This window comes from Gekko japonicus, unplaced genomic scaffold (assembly GCF_001447785.1).
Source record: "Gekko japonicus isolate JY-2015 unplaced genomic scaffold, Gekko_japonicus_V1.1 scaffold95, whole genome shotgun sequence".
Lineage (NCBI taxonomy): Eukaryota > Metazoa > Chordata > Lepidosauria > Squamata > Gekkonidae > Gekko > Gekko japonicus.
In genome coordinates, this window is record NW_015165237.1 from 1,626,303 (window position 1) to 1,649,224 (window position 22,922).

Genomic DNA, 22,922 nt, shown 5'->3' on the forward strand with positions numbered 1-22,922 from the left:
ACCAAAATATGTCAAACAAATGCTGGAAATGTAAGAGTCATGAGGGCTCATTTTACCACATGTGGTGGACTTGCGAGAAAGCTGTAGACTTTTGGACAAAAGTCCACAACGAAATGCAAAAAATACTGAAATGTTATTTTAAAAAAGCACCGGAAATTCTGCTTTTGGGACTTAAAATGGAAGAAGTTAATACGACCAAAAAGACTTTACTCTGGTACCTGATAGTGACAGCGAGAATGATTTATGCCCAATTTTGGAAGACAGAAAAGGTACCAGAGGTTGAAGAATGGAAAGTTCTGTTCATGGCACAAATGGATAAGATTACAAAAAAATTGAACAACAAAGAAGATGATGAGTTTTTTGGAGAATGGAGTGACTTTAAAATTTATCTGAAAAAGAACTGGGATGTGAAACAAAATTTAATATGTTTAGATCAATACTAAGTAAAATGAGGTTATCTTGAGATTGTAAGCTATGATATGAAAAATGATTTAATTAATGATGTTTTTAAAATGGAAAGTGGGGAGAAGCATTGCGGGAAGCCTCAGAAGGGGGTGGTGGAAATGGGAAATGGGATAAATAATGGAAAAAGTGAAAATGTTTTTTAATGTCAAACAATGAATTTCCTATGAAAATAAAAATTTTGTTTACCAAAAAAGAAAAGAAAAGCTTTTCATAGACCTGGCTGTGCAAGATTCATGGTGTATGCTGATTTTTCCCTATCAGAAATATCTACAAATGAATCAGAAAAAGTGTACAGAACTTCAATGGCCTTCCTGATTTAGGAAGCTTGTTGAAGTGGATCCCTAAGAGGAAAAGCTGGAAATATCACACACTTTACTTAATTATACCAGCCCCTTTCTTCCTGTTTCTTTGTCATGTGCTACAGGAAACCCCAAACTTGGGACTGGAAGGTCTAGATCCTTACTCTGCATGCATTCTGAGCTGCCTGCCTCCAGGGAACAGCTCCTGGCCACCTTAACCAGTATTATACCCTTGCCATCCCACTGACTTCAGTGATTTAGAAGGGTGTAACTCTGCATCAGTTTGTATTGCAAATCATCTCTGTACCACAATGCCTCCCTGAAAATGGCCAGCAGAGGAAATACATAGGGCTGCCAAGTGGGGGCGGGGGGGCGGGGAAACCCCCGCTTTGGGGACCTGTTTTCCGCCGCTGCGGAATCGGGCCCCGGGGGGAACTCCGTCCCCCGAAGTGCAGCGTGGCTGCGTCACCAGAGGTGACGTAGCCACGTCGCTCACATTGGGGGCGTGGCCCAGATTGTCGCAGGGAAAACTCTATGGTTTTCCCTCCGACAAGCTGGCCACGCCCTCAACGTGAGTGACGTAGCACGTCACTTCTTGTGACGTGCTGGCGGCGCACCGCCGAGGAGCTCCCGGAGCCCAGCGAGGCTCCCCCGCCAGGCAAGGTAAGAACACTTGGCAACCCTAGAAACCCTTGGAGCAGCTGACTGAAGGGTCCAATAAGCTTCTACCTGGTGGTATAAAAGTGCTGCATCCAGGTTGGAATCTACAGCCTGAGCAACTGTGAAGTTGGGGGAGGGGCTGATGCTTGACCTCTCTTGCCCCTGCCTTCTGGAATTCTGGTTTGATCTCAGCCATGCTCTATAGGCTTGTTGCCTATCCTTGAGCTCCTGGTTACCTGATCCTTGGCTTGATGTAAATCATGCCTGATTGGCCACCTGCCTGCATTCCAGGGTCTTCCAAAACAACGGTCTCTTTCCCACATCAGTTTAAATGAAGGATGAGCCAATCTTCCTTCGGTTTCGTTTTTTATATCTATTTATAATTTTGTATGTCCATTTGTGTTGGATATGTTATGTTGGTCAGTTTTTATATGCCATTCACATGTTACTTCACCATGCAAAGTCCATCATTTTCATGTTAACATCCTCAAATGTCTTGGGCTGATTTACTGACAACAAATAATGTTGAAAAAGCACACATTTTACAAGAAAGATTTTGCAAAAGGAAACTGATAACAAAAAGAACCATAGGTGACATTTGCATGAGAGAGAAGCAAGAGAGGAAAGGAGGATTTGGGGGACAAAAACAGCACAGTGGAAAATCTGAAATCTCATGGGCAACCTGGACCACACCATTTATTTATTTGTTTGTTTGTTAGATTTCTACCCTGCCCTCCCAGCCGAGGCCGCCTCAGTAATCCAGATGCTAATTCAGAACAGCCGTGAAACAGCATGCATCCTAGCATCCTTTATGGCACAGCAATGGACCACAGGCGGTGTTCCCTCTAAGCTGAGTTAGTGTGAGCTAGCTCACAGTTTTCTAACCTCCGGCTCACACATTTTTCTTTCAGCTCAGGAAGGAGGGCTCCAGAGCAAACTAATTTATGCAGCAGCCAAATCACTGCTCATAGCTTTAATGCCAGGAGCTCACAAAGTGGAATTTTTGCTCACAAGACTCCACAGCTTAGAGGGAACATTGACCACAGGGTGTGACTTTCATATCATGTGATGCAATTACTGGGTTTTGGAATGTGTCTAGGGCCAGCCCTGCCTTCCTTGTTACCTGATCTATCCTCAGAAGTCTGCAACTCCAGTGTGGGATCAGTTCCAGCCATGACCCAATCTACAGTCCCCATGCATGTTCATAATACATTTATTTATTTAAAGAAAGCATGGCTGGTTCCAGGATGTAGGCTGTGACCCCTCAGAGAAGGCAAGGGGACACTCGGAACAGGAGGGAGAAGCATTTTTAACTCTGGACATAAAAGAACTTCTGTCCCCCACTTCTCCCATCATGTGCACTGCAGGAAGGGAACAAGTACTGGAAGGGTAGTACTGGAGCCTTTTCCCTGGCCCCTGGCAAAACTCAGAACAGATCCTAGTTTAAGCTTCCCCCGCACCTGGTTTTCGGGAACATGAATGTGCCCTTAGATGCCTGAAATACTCCAGACAATGAAGTTAAGCTTATATTGATGAGAATACAACAAGTGTAACATTCTAGAATCACGGGGCCACTATTGTTTCATGGACTAATTCAAGAGTGTGCATGACATTTAGGAGTAAACTGGGGCCCTTTCCTTTTCCAGCTCATCAGATGTTAATGGCCCTTGAATCTATCACAAGAGTAGACAAGCATCTCTTCCTGGGCCATTTGTAATGCCCATTTCCATGCACTATGAATAAGTCCTTAATGAACTACTAACTGGTTTGGTTCGTGACATGAAGTTTTTCAGTTGTTTAAGACATGTAGGACTAGCAGGAGTTCCGCATCTAAATGAACACTGGATTGTGGCTCATCCACTCTATTGGAGGGGGGAAGGGGGGAAGAGAGAGAGAATTGTATACACCACTGATCCACAGTGTGCTGCCTGCCAATATGATTCTTGATACACACTCGCTTCTTCCCTAAAGCATCTCTTTCCTAAACCAAAACACGAGACCTGGCTTTCCCTGACACACTGGACTTGGAGGTGCTTCAAGAGCGCAGGAGGCATCAACCTTTGTGTATGCAGGAAGCACCCATTTGGAAACAGCTTTTTTCATCATAGGTGGAGGCTTGACTTGCAACTTCCTACAATTTTGTGGAACCTTCAGACATTTTGTGATTGCACCTAGTCTCTGTAGCAGTCATTTTGTGATTATTCCCACCCAAGGCATGGCGGCTATTTTGTTGTGTCATTCACTACCTGTTCTCAAAATTCCAAATGTCTCCACAGGCTTAACAAGGTCAAGGACCCCTGGTATGCAGAATTGTACTGAGACTGGAGAATCTCAAGTTCAGATCCCCCTCTCAAATGTGAACTTCAAATGGAAGTGGAAGAGCCTGATTTTCCAACTACTATTTCTTTAATTTTTATATTCACAGGTTTTTTGGCTTAAACTTGACTGCGTTCTTTGTATTTTTGAATGCATTTGACCTGGTGCATTTTGATATTATTATGTTTTATTGACATTTTAAAAATTGTTTGTTTTTAAAAATCAGTGAAATGGGATTGAGCTGCTTCACTTGGAACCGAGTTCCTGTTTACTTTTTAAAAATGTATTTTAAAAGTAATTAGCAGCAAAGAAATGGCATGTATCCTTCACTCTGATGAGACAGGTGAACTTTTGTATTTGTGTACTTATCACATAATGCAAAGTAGCATCAGGCTTGATTTAGAATTGGTTGAGTTCTCTGAAGTGGAGACGGACTTCCCAGGAAAGGATGTTTGACCTGTAATGTGGCCAAATGTTACAAACTGGGCAAATGTGTATTCTGAGCCAGCTAAGGACAAATAGTTGTGTCACTGCCAGTGCAGATGGTCGCATGGGAAATCTTGCATGCTTTGCCTAGGTGCATGGTATTTTATTTGTCAATACAAATATGCATCGTGGTGATCAGTCTATTGAACAATCAAGTTCTTCTGAAACAACAGGACCACCCCTTTGGTCCATACTCTCTGTGGCTTCCTTTTTGCCACAATGTAATGTGTATGATGAAATACCTCTCCAAAATGTTCCCAAATTCCACAAGTGGCTGACAGAGAAAAAGGAAGCAGAAATACTCACATCCATGTTGAAGGTTGTCAGATCAATATGACAAATGACCTTTCCTCATAAGGAAGTAACATTTCCCACTCCCTGCCCATTATGGGGACACTGCTTTCTAAACATTGCTGATGACAGGGAGGGAGCATTTGAGAGGACATGTCCTCCACACATTGATGATGCGCTCACAAGCCAGCTGTTTAGGGTTGCCAACACCAGTTTGGAAAGTTCCTGGAGATTTGCCAGTGGAGCCTGGGGAAGTCAAGGTTTAGGGAGGGGAGGGACCTCAGTGAGGTATAATGCCATAGAGCCCACCCTCCAAAACAGCCGTTTTCTCCGGGGAAACTGATCTCTGTCATCTGGAAATCGGTTGCAATCCCAAGAGATCTCCAGGCCTCACCTGGAAGTTAGCAACCCCAGCTATTTATTTATTTATTTATTTATTTTAGACATTTTTACCCCGCCCTCCCCGCGAGCGGGCTCAGGGCGGCTTACAAGGGGCAATGAGCCCATACATAAAAACCAATAAAACCATAAAAATTAATCAACACATTACATTCAACAATAAAGTGCTTCCGTAGACGTCATGCCGAAGTGGGGGAAGACCAGTGTGCTCATTCCCATTCTCCCTTTCTGTCCATTCAGTCAAGTCAAGGGGTTGTGTGTACAGGGCTAGTATAAGGCAACTTCATATGTTCACAATGTATTCCCAAATATGAGCACGGGGCTATAAAGTTTACAGGGGATCATATCTGAGATGATGCTCCCTGAGATTTGCAAGACTCAGGCCACAGGTTATTACCATTCCCCTCTCTTCTCCCAATTCTCTTCCTCCCCCACTCTCCCAAAATAGACTGTAGGCTCCTTAATTTAAGCAAGGACCTACCGGTTTTGCTTCTGTAAAACACCATATACCTCGCAAAGCACCATATGTTTTAAGTTCTATTATAACAACAACAGCAAGTAATATGGTTCCTATGGAGTCACTGAGTCCCAATTTACTTCTGCAGTTCTTGAGCAATCTTACTTCCCCCTCCTCCAGCTCTCTATTCTTTCCAAATTCCACACTTCAGATTTTCTTTTAATATTCAACAAGAATAAAACAGACCTCCTCTGTACTGTACTGAGCCGTAATAAGATTATAAATTCCAGTGCTTTACTGCAATGGTCTGGGAGGGGTCTTTCATCTTAAGCACAATTATCTTGGGCTAAAGAGATTTTCTGCTGAGATAACTTTATCCTTGTTATGCCAGTTGTAGCCTGCATGCATACTTAGGATTTGGGCAGACAGGGAAGAAAGGGCCCCCCGAAACTTGCCATGTACAGAAGATGCAAGCCTTTTCTGGCTGCTTTGGTTCAAGTGGAGTGCCTAGCTTTGTAGACTTTCTTTAAGGGATCGTCCTGGTGCTCTGCTTTTGGGTTGAAGTTGGACATCAGTGCCAGCTTCCATGGTTTTCCTTCCTTTCCCCTGGCCTTCTCTCCCACCTCTCTCCTGCTATTTCCCTGTCCTTAAAACAGGAAGAAGCTCCAGACATTGCATCTTGGGTAAGAAGACATTACACTTGCCACACAACTGGACTCTCTGGATGAGTTTCCCATTCAACCCCTCCCTTGTATTGCTTAGTAACATTCACCATGAGGTTTCTACCCATCTCTTGATTCATGTTAATGGCAACTATCAAAAACTGCATGGAAAGTCAGGTACAACGGGCTCATTCACGTGGTGATTTATACTAAGCAATAGGGTGCCATGCTGTTTCAGTCTCTGTGGTGGGTGTAACATGTCGACCTTCTCAGGGTTCTGCTAATACTCAAGATCAGAAGAACGTATAAATATATATCTGGGAAGCCTTTACATGAGATCCCAAATTATTTGTTTTGTCATGACCGAAGCCTCAGACAGCCCTGACCTGGATGGCCCACGATAGGCTGATTTCATCAGATCTTGGGCGCTAAGCAGGGTCAGCCCTGATTACTCCTGGAATGGGAAACACCAAGAAAGTCCAGGGTTTCCTATGTGGAGGCAGGCAATGGGAAACCACCTTTGTTTGTCTTTTGTCTTAAAAACCTTATGGGGCTCAACATAAGTTGGCTGCAATTTGACTTTTTGCCACCAAGGCTCAAGGAATGGCTAGAGCACCCACTCTGAGGAAGAGGAGTCAGACAGCTCAACAAGGGAAGCCATACAGTTTTGTAATTGTGTCCGCAGAGAAGTCAAGTACAGACTGCAGTGCTGAAGAAATCCTCATGGCAGACATGGAAGCAGGACCCTACAATTGAGACCCCTCCCAAGTGCAGGGTCCCAAGGGTGAACCTTGAACCTAAACCTCAAGAAGAACCACCATGCTATCTACTCAAACCTCTTGCTCCATCTCACCAAAGAATATGAACAGGAAATAACAGAATGATGTCAAAGCACAAGATTCCAAGCTCAGATGCTATCGCCCAAGAGGGAAAGTGGTGTTTGGGACAGGCTGTAGCATCAGGGTAGGGATACCACAGCTCAGCCTGGCATTTTCTAAAGGGGGGGGGGAGTGCATATCCTGCTTGACATACAAAAACCGAATACATGAAATATTGTCATCTAAAAGTAAACACTGTGATTTCTGTTCCTCAACAAACATTTAAGATCTGAAGTCTTAACAACTTCCTGTTTTCTTAAAAGCTCACAGGGACAATCAATAAGTTTTTCATGAGACTGGGAAAGGATGTTAAATCAATGCACATTAATGCTTATAGGTGTGTAGATGGGAAGAGACAGAGAGGACAGTTCCATCATCCTATCTCTTTGACAGATGGTAAAATTTTAAACAAGAAGTCAAGGCTCATACCAAGGTTCACCACATCCGAAGTTACAATTCCTCATATGCCAAGAGTTAAGTGAAGCTAAACTTACCACCCCGCCTCCTGCAGAGTGAACCAGCACCGACATGCCTTCTCGCAAGTTGGCGACCTCAAAGAGCATCATGTAGGCAGTGACAAAGTTCATAGGAAAAGCAGCAGCTTCTGAAAAGCTCATATCATCAGGGATCTTGTACACAAATTCCAAAGGCGTGCACACAACTTCTGCCCAGGCGTTGTAGTTGACAAAAGCCATGACCCTGTCTCCAATCTGAAAGCAGTTGAAAGTGTCACATTCAGGGTCTGGAATTCAGGGCTACAGGGTGATCTCTAATAAGGGCTGGTTCACACATGCATCACTCGATCAAGGGATAAGTGGCACGTATGAAAAGAGATGACTACACAGACTGCAATTCTGTAAAACCCTCAAAGGTAGAATGCTTTTCAATGGCAAACAGTTCACATCCAGCAACTAGTCATCATTGGTAGAGAGATCAAACAGTACATGACTATTTCTGAACCAGCCAAGAATATGAAGATTGCTATGATGCATTAGGTCAAAGGTCTGTCCAGCCCAACTTTCAACAGTCAAATATCCCGAAAATCTTGTTGGTCTCTAAGATACCACTGGATTCAAATCTAGCTCTGAATTTCTCAGGATGCACAGTAAAAGAGCTTTCACAACAGATCTAACAGGAGGCGGGCTGAATTCTTGCTCAGTCAGGTGATGGAGCTTCCCTGAGTTTTGGTGTTGTGGGACAGGCTTGGCAGTTGCATAGAAAAGCAGTGTGGCACAGTGCTTGAAGTGTTGGACTAGGATTAAGAAAACTTTGGTTCAAGTCCTGTTCATCCCTGAAGCTCACTGGCTAACCTTGGACCACTCTCTCTCTCTCAGTCTCACCTGTATCTACTCCCAACTGCTAGGTGAGATAGTTTGGAGAAAGACGTCATTGATATGTACCTATTTCTCCCTGTCATCTGCACCAAGTGAAGCAGCTGACATCCTAAACAGGCATTGAGAGTGAGTAACAGGCTAGATTTGAACTAATAAACTGAAGCCCAATCCAGACAATACAGAAGTTCTATTGGTAACTGATTGCTTACTCCAACAACTTGGAATTTCTCTTGTTCTGGAAATACATCACCTTGTAGGTTGTTTCAACAGAAAGGCATGGTGATACCCCATTAAATGAATAATTGCATTTCTCTCCCAAGATCTCAATGATTAAATTAATACAGTTCTTGAAATCTGTAGACTAGATCGAAAAACATTGACAAGTTGTGCTAATGTGTCTTGGTGATTGCATTTTGGGGCTTTTTAAGAGTACAGATTGGATTTTGACTGCAAACTTTGTATCATTGTACTTTCAGACCTGTATCTAACTTTATCAGCTACTCTTGACTGGTTCTAAAATAGGAATTCAAAATACATTACTCTAGCATCTGAAATTCTATTACTATCCAAAAGATATAACTAGCAAGAAATGGGAGGGGAGGGGCTTATCTCAAATATGATGCAGCAAAGAGAGTGGGTTTTTTTAAAGTGTGTTGATACATATACCATGTTCAGATATACTATACTAAAGTCTGTAAAAATAAAGTCAAACTAATTTATTCAGAAATGTTCTGTGCAGGTTTTGATACAGAAATGTACATATTGTTCAAGCAGTTTTAGTAGACCCATTTAGAAAAAGAACACAGAGCTAGAGAATACAGGAGTGGCCAACTTCAATGATCAACAACAATGATCAAAGGCTATATGGAATCATCTTTCCTTTGAGGTCAGGCTAAATAGGTTGGGACTTCATAGCTTATTGAGCAGCACATAAAAGGGGTTTCTAAAAATGATCAATGATAGGGTGGGAAAGCCAATGGAAATAATTTATTCTTTCTCAGAACTCTACAGCACTTCATACAAGACACAGTCTTTATATCTGATTCTGAACCTGGCCCCAGAGTGTGGCTCAAACAATCTGTGCAGTGGCGATGGTGGGAGTTGGCAGGCGGGATTGAGAGGAGGAAGAAAAGGGAGTGGGGGAGGAAGAAGAGGCAGTGGTGAAAGGGGAGAAGAAGCAGGTGTCAACAGAGAGATGGAATTTATCTACCCCAGTGAGAAGACCCCTTGCTTGTTGGGTGGCTCTTAAATTGAGACAAATTCATGGAATATACAGCTATCAGTGTTCCATCTACAAATGATCAGAAGCAACACACCTGACAGTCAATCAGTTACACTGATGGATATTTTCAGCCATTGCTTCTAATACAGAGATGCTTAATTCTAGGTCAATTCTTACTATATACGGGCATTTCACCTTTTAAAGATCTTTTAAAAGCAATCTGGCAGGTCTTAATACGATGACCATTTTGAAAAATGATACAACCTTTTAATTGGAGAGAGTGCTTCATTGAAATTGGAATGACAGGTCTGCTTTGGCAATGTTCACCAGCAAGACATCACCCTTTCAGGTCTTCCACAAAGCCATTAAGGAGGCACATTCTCAAAACCCCTGTGGGTGCATGGAGCAAGTTGTATGGTTCTGTCCATGTTTTCCATTATTATTATTGTGGTGGTGGTGGTGGTGGTGCTTGTTCACAGCTGGATCCAAAGATCCAGTCACAGAGATATCTTCAAGGAAGGACCTCTTCACTCACAGATGATGTCTTCTGGTCATGGGAGGAGACTTTCAGTCACAGAAGTCTGCTTGTGGAAGAAGTACTGAAAGTGTGTTTTATACATTATTTCAGCTGTCCTTAAAATCAACATGTACAGTGGACTCATATGCTCATAATTCAGATGGGAAGAGGAAAGTGCTGAAGCTGACAGACAGTGGTCTACCCAAGACCATCAACTGGATGGGTTCATGGAGAACGAGGACTTTGTTACTTCATAGTTTAAACGTTTTAGCCACTATGCCTACTGAAACAATGTGACATCGGACTAATTTGTCTGTTTCTGTCTCTGGAACACAACCATATTAAAAATGAGAAATAATAACTCAAGGAAAGAGTCCCAGGGTCCCAAATTATATACAGTTAAGCATTACATTACCTCATAACCTTTCACATTTTCACCCAGAGCTTCTACAATTCCAGAGCATTCAAATCCAGGTACCAGTGGGGTTTTGGGTGGGTTGTCAATATTACCTTGCCGAACCATCAGATCAATAAAATTTAATCCACTGTAAATGAAAGAAGCAAGAGAAGATTATATGAGAATACACATCTTAGAGAAGGGGAGAAAGAAATCCAGAGTAAAGATCAACCAGTATCTCATTCAGATTCAGATTTATTAATATGGTCGAAGACCAGCATAAATCATATACACGCATATACATAAAAAAATAAACAGATAATAAAAATATAATTTAAATTTGATAAAAGATATCTCAGATTTAAATAAATATTATATTAAATTTAAGAACCACTGCTTAAAATAACTTTACGGATTTTGGTAGCACCCGCAAAAAAACCTTGCACAAGAAGCTGTGATTTGTGGATTTGCACCGGTAAGGGGTGTCCTAGTAATCTCAGAAACAGGGCAGTCCTGTGGCTTTCTAAGGAAAGGAAGAATGAATTTTGCACGAATTTCTTGGTAGAAACCACACTGATACAAGACATGTTATATAGATTCAACCATACCAGCTCCGCAGGGGCAAACCCTCTCGTGCAGGGGGGCCTTTAATATCGTTCTGGCGCTCAATGTCAAACACCCGTTGTTTTACCAGGGCTTTCGCCCGGTCCAGTCCCATTACCAGGAGGGTCTGAGCAGACAAGCCTAAAATTCTCAATTTGTGGTGGACCACTGTTAGCCAGGGAGATTGAAAACAGTCCCAAAGGGTTATGGATGTTAATCCTTGGGGAAGGTAATTTAGCTTAAGCCACAATATAATGGAGGCAAGACTTACTCTAGCCCCTATTTTGATCAGTCCAGAGTCTAGGCGCAAGCTTGCATTTGAAACACAACTGGGCAATCTAAATATCACTCTTAAAAATTTTTGATTGAACTCTTTCTAGTGGGCTAAAGGCAGAAGATGGTGGGCCTGTTATTGTTCCATACAACAGCTGGGATACAGTTTTCGCCTGAAAGAGCTTAAGTGCCGCAGGAATGTATTGTCCTCCTTTTAGATGGACATTTTTTTGAATGGCCTGAGCTGATTTTTGTCCAATATTGGCCACGAAATCATGATGCGTTTTCCTGGTCTCTGACGAGTGTAACATCACCCCTAAATACCTAAAGCTTTCTACCTGTTCCACCCTGTGGCCATTGATGCTCCAAATCCTGTTTTTTACTCTACTGCCGAAGGATATAATTTTAGTTTTTGATAATTAATCTCAGGTTGATTCTCATTACAATACTGGCTAGCAAGGGTGTAGACTTTCCAATTTCCCGGGGGGGGGGGCTGGGGCTGGGCCAGAGGCATTGCTTTGCTAGGAGCAAGGGTGGCTCCCGGGGGAGGCTGAGCACCTTCCTGAAAATTTCGGCGGGGGCTGAAGCCCCGCCGCCCCCACGAAGATTACGCCTATGGGCTAAAGCTTCTCATGGCTCTTCTAAGCCCCACAGGGGTTCTAGAAAGTAGAACTGTATCATCAGCATATAATAATACAGGGATCTTTTGGTCAGCTAATGTAGGGGGGTGAAAGTCAGGGTTACTTAAGCTGCTTAACATGTCATTAATATAAAAATAAATAACAATGGGGCCACATGTTCCCCTGTGATTATTAAACATTCTAGAATCTGGTACAGAGATGGAGTAGGGAGGTGGTAGATAAAGCAGAGTCTGTCAATAAATGCTTTAGTTGTCTTCCTCTTGAAATTATCTTTAATATTTCACCTAAAACCCTAGAGAGCCTATGCCAATTCAAGGAAAAAGTACTGAGCTAGATAGACCAATGATCTGACTCAGAAGACAGTTTCCCATACCAATAACTGTGGATACAAAAAACAACAACAACTGTGGAAAGGACTAAAGCTTTTGAAAAATGTGTTGAAACACAGTAAACTGAAATACCTAAGGCAGAAAATACAAACGACCAGATTACAGAACGATATATTAGGATAAAACTGTGGATAACAAAGCAATGAAAGCAATTCTCCATCCAACTATCAATCTCAGTGTAGCATAGCAACAGCTATTTATCCAGAAAGTCTTGTGGAAAAGAAAATTGTTTTAACCAATTCCCTAAATGCTTTAGTAATCTAAGCCTGCCAGGCATGTCTTGAAAGGAGCCACCACAGCCGAGGCCCTGCTTCTAGCAGACTGACAAATTAATGGTTCAGAACTTCAGGGTCTTCATCAAACCTTCACCACCACCGATGAAACTGATATAATTAACTTAGGGAATTTTCAGCTGATCCATTTAAAAATAGATCCACCCTGAATCAGCATGGATTGTAGGATCATGAGGGAAGCCAGAGGCCTCCCAGTTCTGCCTGTAAGCTTCCCAACCAGCTTCCCCACTACTCTTTGGAGATGGAGATGGAGATGGCAGAGAAGAAAAAGGCTTGGTAGACTGAGGCTTGGGAATGCTGCTGCATATGTGCGTATGCATTGAGTATTCAGGGTGAATAGGTGTTGTTCCTGTGATGCCCTCCCCACCACCTTAGACAAGCCAATTGTTTATGACAACATTCAAGGAAGGCCTCCCTTCCTAGCACCATTCCCACATAGATAGGACCCTCTTGGCCATCCCTTGCCACTGGAAAATAGCTTGAAGCTTGGCAGGAAGACACAGTTTAAGTTGCTGAAAAGTACTGGGTGGAGGGGCATTTCCTGTCTTTTCCCACACCCATTTTGAAGCTTTCATGCTGATTTTCAAATGCAGTCATGAAAAACAAAAGAACAAAAGAACAGCCCAGTGTGTGAGGTTAGACGAGGGCTTTTTTAAAGAGATGCCGGAACTCTCAAGGGGAAATTAAGTTTTCAGTCTGCACACTGAAAACTCCTGAATTTGTAAACATTTTAAACAGAATTTTGTCAAAGAGGTTCCGGAACTCTGTTCCAGTGTGTTCTCCCAGAAAAAAAAGCCCTGATCCAGACTAAATCCAGATCTGCTCTTGTCTCATTCCCCTTTCTTAAAAATCAGATTTTTCTACCTCCAACTTGGAAGTCAATTTCCGTGGTGACTAGACAATTATGCCACTAAACAATAATTAAGTCCTGTCAAGTCACAGCCCACTCATGGCAACCCTTCATGTGGTTGTCAAGGCAAGAAATGACCAGAGCCTGCCTCTGTATAGGAACCCTGGCCTTCCTTGGTGGTCTTCCATGCAACTACTAACCATCACTGACCCTGCTTAGCAGCCCAGCTCTAATGGGCTCAAACTCTGAAAATGGGTCGCAGGCTTGCCCTCCCTAATGGCTGCCCCTGCTCTTTCCATTGTTCTCGTTTGTATTTTGGAAACCAAGATCTGACCATGGAAACCGTATCTTCCATGTCATATAATACTTGGTATTTTATCTTCACCATGTAAAATGAGTGCCCTGATAAAGTGCCCGGAGTTTCGTAGAATCTTAGGGGGGATTAGAGGGACTAATGGAGAAGTAGAGAGTGGCCAAAGGCTGGACTGTAACCTTCATATGCAAAGGCTGTGTATGTCAGAATGGAATTTTCTTGGGGCTCATAGTGGTGGCAGCTCTACCGTTTGTAAAATGTTTGTTGGTTTTGCAAAAGGGCGGGGGAGGAGGAGAATTGGATTTATACCCCGCCCTTCACTCAAAGTCGCAGAGCAGCTTACAATCTCCTTTCCCTTCCCCTCCCGTAGGGGGGTTTGGTGTACTGGTTAAGTGCGCGGACTCTAATCTGGGAGAACCGGGTTTGATTCCCCACTCCTCCACTTGCACCTGGCTGGATGACATTGGGCAAGCCGTAGTTCTGATAAGGAGCTGTTCTTGAAAAAAGCAGTTTCTGAGCTCTCTCAGCCCCGCCTACCTCACAGGGTGTCTGTTGTGGGGAGGGGAAGGGAAAGAAGTTTGTAAGCCACTCTGAGACACCTTTGGGTAGTGAAGGGTGGGGTATAAATCCAATCTCTTCTTCTTCTTCTCCCCACAACAGACACCCTGTGAGGTAGGTGGGGCTTAGAGAGCACTGAGAGAACTGCTCTTGAGATAACAGCTCTAAGAGAACTGTAACTGACCCAAGGTTACCCAGCTGGCTGCATGTGGAGGAGTGGGGAATCAAACCCAGTTCTCCCAAATTAGAGTCCGCGTTCTTAACCACAACACCAAACCAAACCACTACAGACTTGATTTTAAAAAGTTCGGTTAGCCACTGTATAAAACGGAATGCAGAACTAGATGGGTGCCAACAAGGTCACAGTTTGTTATGAGTGCTAAAAAACCTTGGGCCAGCCTTGAATGGGCCACCATAGTGAAAAGGTTGGTATCCACTGGTCTGGGTTATTTAGGCTAAAAACCCCTCCCAATAGCTGAATTCCTAGTCCTAGTGATTCTCAGTATCTGGCTGGGAGACAGAAAATACTCAGTGGTAAAGCAACCAAGAGGTATATGTAGGATTTTCCTTATGGGCTGATATGCTTGAAACATACTTTTCTGAGAGTAAGCCTATTGAACAGACATGCTTAGTACTGTGCCAATAGCTGCTGTTTTACATAAAAGAGGAGAATCCCAGTTATTTTCATCACACAGCCGGGAAAGCTGAGAGTTCCAATTTGTTTAATTGGTTTGATCAAGAAAAGCTTTAATCACAGATTGAAATTTCTCCTTTGATAAAATCAGTATACAGCTTTGATTGAAGGGGAGACCAACATAAAGTTCAAAGCTAGATGCCAGCTACTCTTCTTCCTCTGCCAAATTTGATAATAAACATAGATTGTTCATTCCCGTTTGTACCCTGCATATATTTTCCATGTCAGTGTGAAACTGTTGTAATTTTTTTAAGGAAAAAGAATTAACTGTAACTAAACCTAACAGGGACTCTTGAGAGTCCCTTGGACTGCAAGGAGACCAAATCAATCAATCTTAAAAGAAATCAACCCTGACCGAAAGGCCAGAAACTGATGCTCAAACACTCTGGCTACCATATGAGAAGGGAGAACTCACTGGAGAAAGGCCAGAAACTGACGCTCAAACACTTTGGCTACAATATGAGAAGGGAGAACACACTGGAGAAGACCCTGATGCTGGAAAAGATTGAAGGTAACAGAAGAAGGGGACGGGAAAGGATGAGATGGTTAGACAGTGTTATCGATGCAGTGAACATGAAGTTAAGCAAACCAGAGGACGGTGGAGGACAGGAGGGCCTGGCATAATGTGGTCCATGGGGTCGCAGAGTCGGTGCGAAGAATAACAAACCTAACAGCTTCATGTTAGTATGTCTTTTAAATCTGGGCATTCTACATTACTGATTAAATTTGAACTTATTGAAATTTAAACCATTATTGGTGTGTTTCTTAGCAAAGAAATATTCTACATTTAAAATGCCTAAACATATGGCTTTTCCTTCTAACAATGCTTATTAAAATGTTCTAGAACTTAAAAGAAATGCCAATATCTTCTTAAAAACATGCAGATTGGGGTGTTTTGAATTATGCAGATCTATTTAAATTTTTGATTAAACCAGATAATTAATTTAATGAAATAAAAAATAAACCCTATCAAATGCCTATTAAATGCCAGTGATTTCAGTTATCTGCTTGTTGCTGTTGGGTATTTTTAAGGAGCAGGTCTACTCTGAACAATATCCCATTTTATTAAATGAGGTTTACTCACAGAAAAGTGTTCATGGGATTTCAGCCAGAGTTGTTTGTAATGTGAATGCATGCTGTACCATTTTGTGTGCAGTTTATAAAATCTAATGCTGATTTATTGACAAAATAGTAAATACAATGGAAGAAATGTGTACTTTTGGGGGAGGAAAATGAGGCAAAAACATCTAAAGGAAAAGAACAATCAAAACATGGATTTGGGGGCTGCAATGGCAGGGGAGAGAAACTTGAAATCATTCCTACTTTGAAGTACACTGTTCACACCTGTCTGATTTATGCTGTGATTCCACTTTCAGCCTCATACACGGAGGAAACCAGATTTCGTAGCTGGAATGGGACAACTATCTCTGCCTTCAAAGAAGCTTACTCACAGGGTGAGTTTCACCATTACAGGGGGCAGATTACCTTAGCAAAGCTAGGAAGGACAGTGTTATTACTGCCTTCATGAATGGTCACTGGGCACGTCTGGTATACATTGGAGCTTTGCATAGGAATGTCAACAGTCTTGAATTTCCTGACTTTTTGACCTTGCTATTTACTCTTCCCACCCTTTTATAGCTCTCTGTGCCTGCAGGTGGGCATGTAAGTATCTGCTGAGCTCAACCTTCATGCCTCTAATGAAGGGGTTAACATCCTACCAAAGCTTCTGCCATGAAAACAGTACAATCCCATGCAGAGATGGCACCATCAACACCAATTTTCTACTGCAACAAGACTAGCACATCCAATAGGGTTGCCAGACTCTAGGTGGGGCCTGGAGATCTCCCAAAAATACAATGGATCTCCAGATGACAAGAGATCAGTTCCCCTGAAGAAAATGGCTACTTCGGAGACTGTATGGCAATATAACCTGCTGAGATCCCTCCCCTCCTCAAACCCTGCCAACTCCAAGCTCCACCCCCCAAAAAATCTCCAGGTATTTCCCAACCTGGAGCTGGCAACCCTAAGAGCCAACTTTCTGGAATTCAATATTTCTGAATCTGAACACAAACCTACCATGTGCCCTCATACACACTTGACACACATCTGGTATGGCTTTGTTGGAAATGTCATCGTAACAGGCCTAAGATACCATCTATACAAAACTTTTCAGTGGTGCTCCGTCACATGAGTGGATATAAAAAGCTGTTTTTCTGAGTATAACACAAGTCTTCATCCAAACATGAAAACATTTAAAACTTTAAGACAGCCTTTAAGATATTTATACAATTTGACAAAAACATGCAAATGTACAAGTACAACATAACCGGGGAGGAGAGCCCATAAGAATTGAGTGCCCCAAATAAAACATAATAATCTTAATCCCCTGGTGGAAGACAATCACAGAGGTAGACAGACAAACATCCCTGGAGAAAGAGCTTCAAAATTCTGGCACCATGATCAAGTTTTCTCGGGGTGGCACCCATCTAACCTCAGTTGATGGGGGCAAACAAAACATAAGAACATAAGAGAAGCCAATGTTGCATCAGGCCAATGGCCCATCTAACACTCTGTCACACAGTGGCCAAAAATATACCAGGTGCCAGTAGGAGGTCCACCAGTGGGGCCAAGACACTGTTGCCTCCCCAGGCACCAAGACTACAGTGCATCACTTGCCCCAGACTGAGAGTTCCTACCTATACCTTGTGGCTAATAGCCACTGATGGACTTCTGCTCCATATGCTTATCTAATTCCCTCTGAAGCTGTCCATGCTTCTAGCTGCCACCACCTCCTGTGGCATTCCATGTGTTAATCACTCTTTGGGTGAAGAAGTACTTCCTTTTGTCTGTTCTAACCCGACTGCTCAGCAATTTCATTGAGTGCCCACAAGAAGAGCAAGGCCCAGCAGCAACGTGTCTACATCATTTCTGACATGACTTGGAAGTGACATCATCATAGTGGGGTGATGATCTGGTATTTGGGTAAGAACTCCATGGTAGAAGCCAAATTTACCATAGAGTTTTTGACCAAATACCAGAATGTCCCCCTAACATCGCTGCATGATGAAGTCACCCCTGGGTTATGTTGGAAGTGACATAGAGACATCGCTACAGCATTGGCTGGGCCTCCCTCCTGTTCCTGGTAAGTCCATGACTGGAGTAGACAGTGAGGTCCAGTTGCACTTTTATAAACAGAACAGGACATCAGTCTATGACAATGTCTGTATTTATTTATTTATTGTAGGTATTATCCTGCTCTTCTTGCATTGCTTTCTACTTTTGCAATACTTGTTTGAAACATAATGTCTGATTCTATTTTTGCTTGTTTCTGATTTTTTGTAATCCTAGCACTATTGCATTATTAGATGTCTCATGCCATTGGAGTGCATTATTTTACTTTGTGTCCCTGACCTGGATAGCCCCACCACCAGGCCCCACTGCCCTGCCACCAATCAGTTGGCCAGCAGGAGGGGACGTATCAGGAAAAAGAGCAAGGCCCAGTCGACGTCGCAGCAATGTGTCTACATCATTTCTGACGTGACTTGGAAGTGACATCATCATAGTGGGGTGATGATCTGGTATTTGGGCAAGAACTCTATGGTAGAAGCCAAATTTACCATAGAGTTTTTGTCCAAATACCAGAATGTTGCCCCAACATCGCTGCGTGATGACGTCACCCCTGGGTTATGTTGGAAGTGACATAGAGACATCGCTGCAGCATTGGCTGGGCCTCCCTCCTGTTCCTGGTAAGTCCCCCATCCCCTGCCAGTTGCTAGGAGGGACCTGGCATCCCTAGGCAAGCTTGATTTAATCAGATCTCAGAAGTTAAGCAGGACTGGCCCTGGCTAGTATTTGGAAGGGAGACCACCAAGAAATACAAGGGGCATGATGCAGAGGCAGGCAATGGCAAACCACCTCTGAACATCTCTTGTCTTGAAAATCCCACAGGGTCACCATAAATGAGCTGTGACTTGATGGGAGAAAAAATCCACCTTGAGTCTCAGTGAGATAAGTGGACTATAAAGTGAATAAATACATAAATTCCTTCTGTATCTCATTCTTAATGGCTGATAACTGATCATCTTACATCAGGTTCCAAAACATTGGTGGGGTATTCATTTTTAAAATGTTTTCTTTAAATAGATTATACTGGAGTTCCAGGGGATGCTCAAACAGAGTCACACATTTCTGTTGTCTGGATGAGCACTGGTACCAGTACACCTATTGTAGAATAACTAGGGTCGTCAGTTCCTTCCTGGCAACCTGCAGTGGATAGGGGGGAGACTTACCAGGAGAAAGCAAAAGGCCCAGACCACAGTCCTGCCATTGCAGAGGAAGTGATGTGATCATGCCAGTGACTTCCGGGTGACACTCATATTTGGGCAAAAACTCTATGGTAAAACTGGCTTCTACAATAGAGTTTTTGCCCAAATAGCAGAGCATTGCTTGGAAGTCACTGGCATGATGATGTCACTTCCTATGAGATGCCAGCAATGTGTCCTGGGCCTTCCTCGCGCGCGCTCCAGTCACCGCCCGGGAGTCCCCCGCTGCAGCGACTGCAACGACTTGGCAACCCTAGTGGGGGGGCAGGGCCTGTTTGGTGGTGGACCCCGTCCCCACTGGTGGGGAGGTCTGGCAACCCTAAGAGTAACATAAGTGTAGTAATTTGACATGTCCTTCAATGTCTGCATTTGTGAAGTCCTACTCTGTATTAAGAAGTCCAACATAATTTCCATTTGAAAACACACACACACACACACACAGGCAAGGAAAAGACCAACTGAGGTTATTCTATTGACCAGAGTAAACAGCACAAAAATAATCTCTTATCCAAACAGTGAGCCAGAGACAGAACGGAAATTAGAACTGGACTGAAGGGTCATAGTTAAAAAAATATCTAGCAGAACGATTTTTCTTTTTTAATGCCCATGTTGATACACACTGGATTTCTCTTGAGGAAACTGGATGAATGAGTCAAAGAGCAAGCATCTGACCAAGCAAATTACCCTTTACTACAAATGTCAGACTACCGATCCTATGGAAAAGTGAAAAAAGCACTGAAAGCCCCATCTGACCTGCTAATGTGGGTCTAAGAACTCCCTCTCATTGGTGGTGAGATCCTCCACGTGACATAATAAGGGAGAGGAAAAAGAGAAGGGAAATTCTGCATGATGTCCTAGCTAAATCACGCTTTCCTTATGCAATGCATGTCAACACTGTATCTTAGTCTAGAAATGTGTTGCGAGACTAGAAATGTGTTGCATGTGATGACTCAGAGTCTTGTTCCACCATCAGCTCTATGCATCTGGAAAACAGAATCCTGGGTGCAAGTCTCGAAGGACTAAACCTTTACCTAGGGACTCCATCTTGCCCAATTGGCAAGGGACAAGGAGAAGTCCCAACACTAAGAACTAATGTAAAGATGGACTTTTAAATGCTGCAGCTTTAAGAATGACTAATCTATCCAAATTAAATATCATTAGGATAAGTACTGAGTCTTGGGTTAGAGGAATGTGTGTTTTCACCTTGAATAGACTATGCATATTCCTTTTGTTTTTGTCAGTTAAATTTTCTTACATTCTGGATGCTCTACACCTGACCTCTGTAAACATATCACGTCTGTTCTCTCTGTCAAATGAGTAATAAAGGGGAGGAAGTATTTGCATTATATTTATATATTTGTGTTGTCTTGCTTCATGTCAAATTTACATATTATGTATTTCATTAGACATGCTAATGAATACATGTCTGGTTTGGGGTCAGCATGTAACCTTGCACAAGCAAAGAGAGAGACGCAGCAACTAGATGCAGCCTCTAAACAGCAAAACAGGATGTGCAACTCTATCTAGAGGAGACATTCTCTGATTTGCTGGTGGAAGCAATTACTGGCTGCTGTATAGGGATGCCAGCCTCCAGATGGGACCTGGGGATCCCCTGGAATTACCCCTGGCTCCACTGGTGGACCTCCTGATGGCATCTGGTATTTTTGGCCACTATGTGACAGAGTGTTGGACTAGATGGGCCATTGGCCTGATCCAACATTGGCTTCTCTTATGTTCTCTTATGTTCATTGTACCATGCTGAAGCCTCTTTCTTCCCTCCCTAAACCCCGTCCTCTCCTGGATCCACCCCCAAAGTCTCCAGGTATTTTCCAAGCCAGACCTGGCAATCCCACAGGCACCACGTTGGGGACATTCGTACTAAAGAAAGAAAACTGAGACAAGTACAAACTTTTTCCTTGCTGGCTGTAGACAGTCATGTAGAGACTGCAAGAAAAAAAATCAACTCTGTGCAGCATTTATATTCCTACAAAAAACCTTTCATCGTATTCCCAATATTGTACGAGAAACCCTTGAGACATATGACTTCCTTCTCTTTGTCTCTCATACGAATATCACAAAATAATTAATACTGTTTTAAAGATAGAAACATGTTTATGCTTTCTCTCTCTGTACAGATGCCAAAGAAACCACTCTCTCCATGGGCTTTGAAGTTCCACCGACAAAGTAGGGATGTAATCGCAAAAAAAAAAAAAAAAATTAGCAAACAAAAAATGTTATGATACAATACTAGTGGAAATAAACCTTACTTGGCTGGTGTCAGAAATAACCTCCCTCTTCCAGCCCAGAAATAACTGCCCTCATCTAGAAGAAGAAGAAGAGGAAGAGGAGCAGATTGGATTTATACCCCACCCTTTTTCCTTGCTGGCTGTAGACTCAGAGGAGCAGATTGGATTTATACCCCACCCTTTTTCCTTGCTGGCTGTAGACTCAGAGCGGCTTACAATCTCCTTCCCTTCTTCTCCCTACAACAGACACCCTGTGAGGTAGGTGGGGCTGAGAGAGCTCTGAGAAAACTGCTCTTGAGAGAACAGCTCTGAGAGAACTGGGACCGACTCAGGGTCACCCAGCTGGCTACATATGGAGGAGTGGGGGATCAAACTCAGTTCTCCAGATTAGAGTCCGCCGCTCCTAACCACTACACCAAACTGGCTCTCAGTTTGAATGAGGCTGACATGCAGGGGCAGACTGGCCATTAACTTGCAGGGAAATTTCCCAGTGGGCCAGTGTCCTTGGAGGCTGTTGGTGGCTGGGGTGGGGGGAGCAGATCTAGGCTCCAAAAGCCTCAGGGGCTGCTTGGCTCAGTCCCCTCCTTAGCAATGGCAGTTGGTGTCTTTTTTCTGATCTGCACGATGCAGTGGGTGAGAGCTGGCACACTCATTGCCGGCCAGAGCTGAGTGGCACTGCAGTGCTGGCTTAGTACAGCAGAACCACTCTGCTTAGTTTGCTCCAGGGCCGTTCCCACCTCCCCCGTCCGCTCCTGCTGACGTGCAAAGCCAAGGTGGCAAAGAAGGCCGAGAGAGCCTCGTGGTTAACTGCAGTCATCCACATTTTCCTCCCTTCCATCTCAATATCTCATCTCATCTTCTTCAAACCTACATCTGTCTCCATGTGGCTGTAGCTTGACCCATGAGTAATTCCATTGACTGCTCTCATGCAAAGCAACATCATGTGACCATCCAGATTTCAATGCGACAGCAGAAGCTAACAGCGACAAACCGAGACCAAGAGGGCCTGACCCAGAAAAAAAGAGAGAATGAGAACCTGCATGAATACCAGACAGTGTTCATAAGGAAATTTAGGTCACTGGGAACAGCAGTGGAGATGATCAGAAGCCAGCCATGAGCTCAGAATTGACAGAATCGTCAGTTCAGCCCTTTTCTACATACAACAGGTCTCGGGGGAGGGTTTTTTAGTCTTTTCACTTGACGCGCATTTCAAACATTTCCATATGATCAAACAAGCCCACAACCCAGGTTTTTCTGGTTGTATCCCCAATCTTGTAGAACAGCTTGCCCAAAGCAGTCAGAAGGGGGTCTCCATTAATGGCTTTTTATCTAAAAATAAATAAAGAAAAGATACAGC

At 43.2% G+C, this 22,922-nt stretch overlaps 1 protein-coding gene across 1 annotated transcript in view; it reads right to left on the minus strand.

Annotated features, from left to right (window-relative positions):
- VAT1L (vesicle amine transport 1-like) overlaps positions 1-22,922 on the minus strand; it is a 113,439-nt gene that overhangs the window by 78,701 nt on the left and 11,816 nt on the right. Inside the window, exons 2-3 of the mRNA XM_015409964.1 lie at positions 10,402-10,531; positions 7,408-7,623 (exon numbers count right to left, since the gene is read on the minus strand). Coding sequence (XP_015265450.1) covers positions 7,408-7,623; positions 10,402-10,531 — 346 coding nt within the window. The remainder of the gene's footprint in view (positions 1-7,407; positions 7,624-10,401; positions 10,532-22,922) is intronic.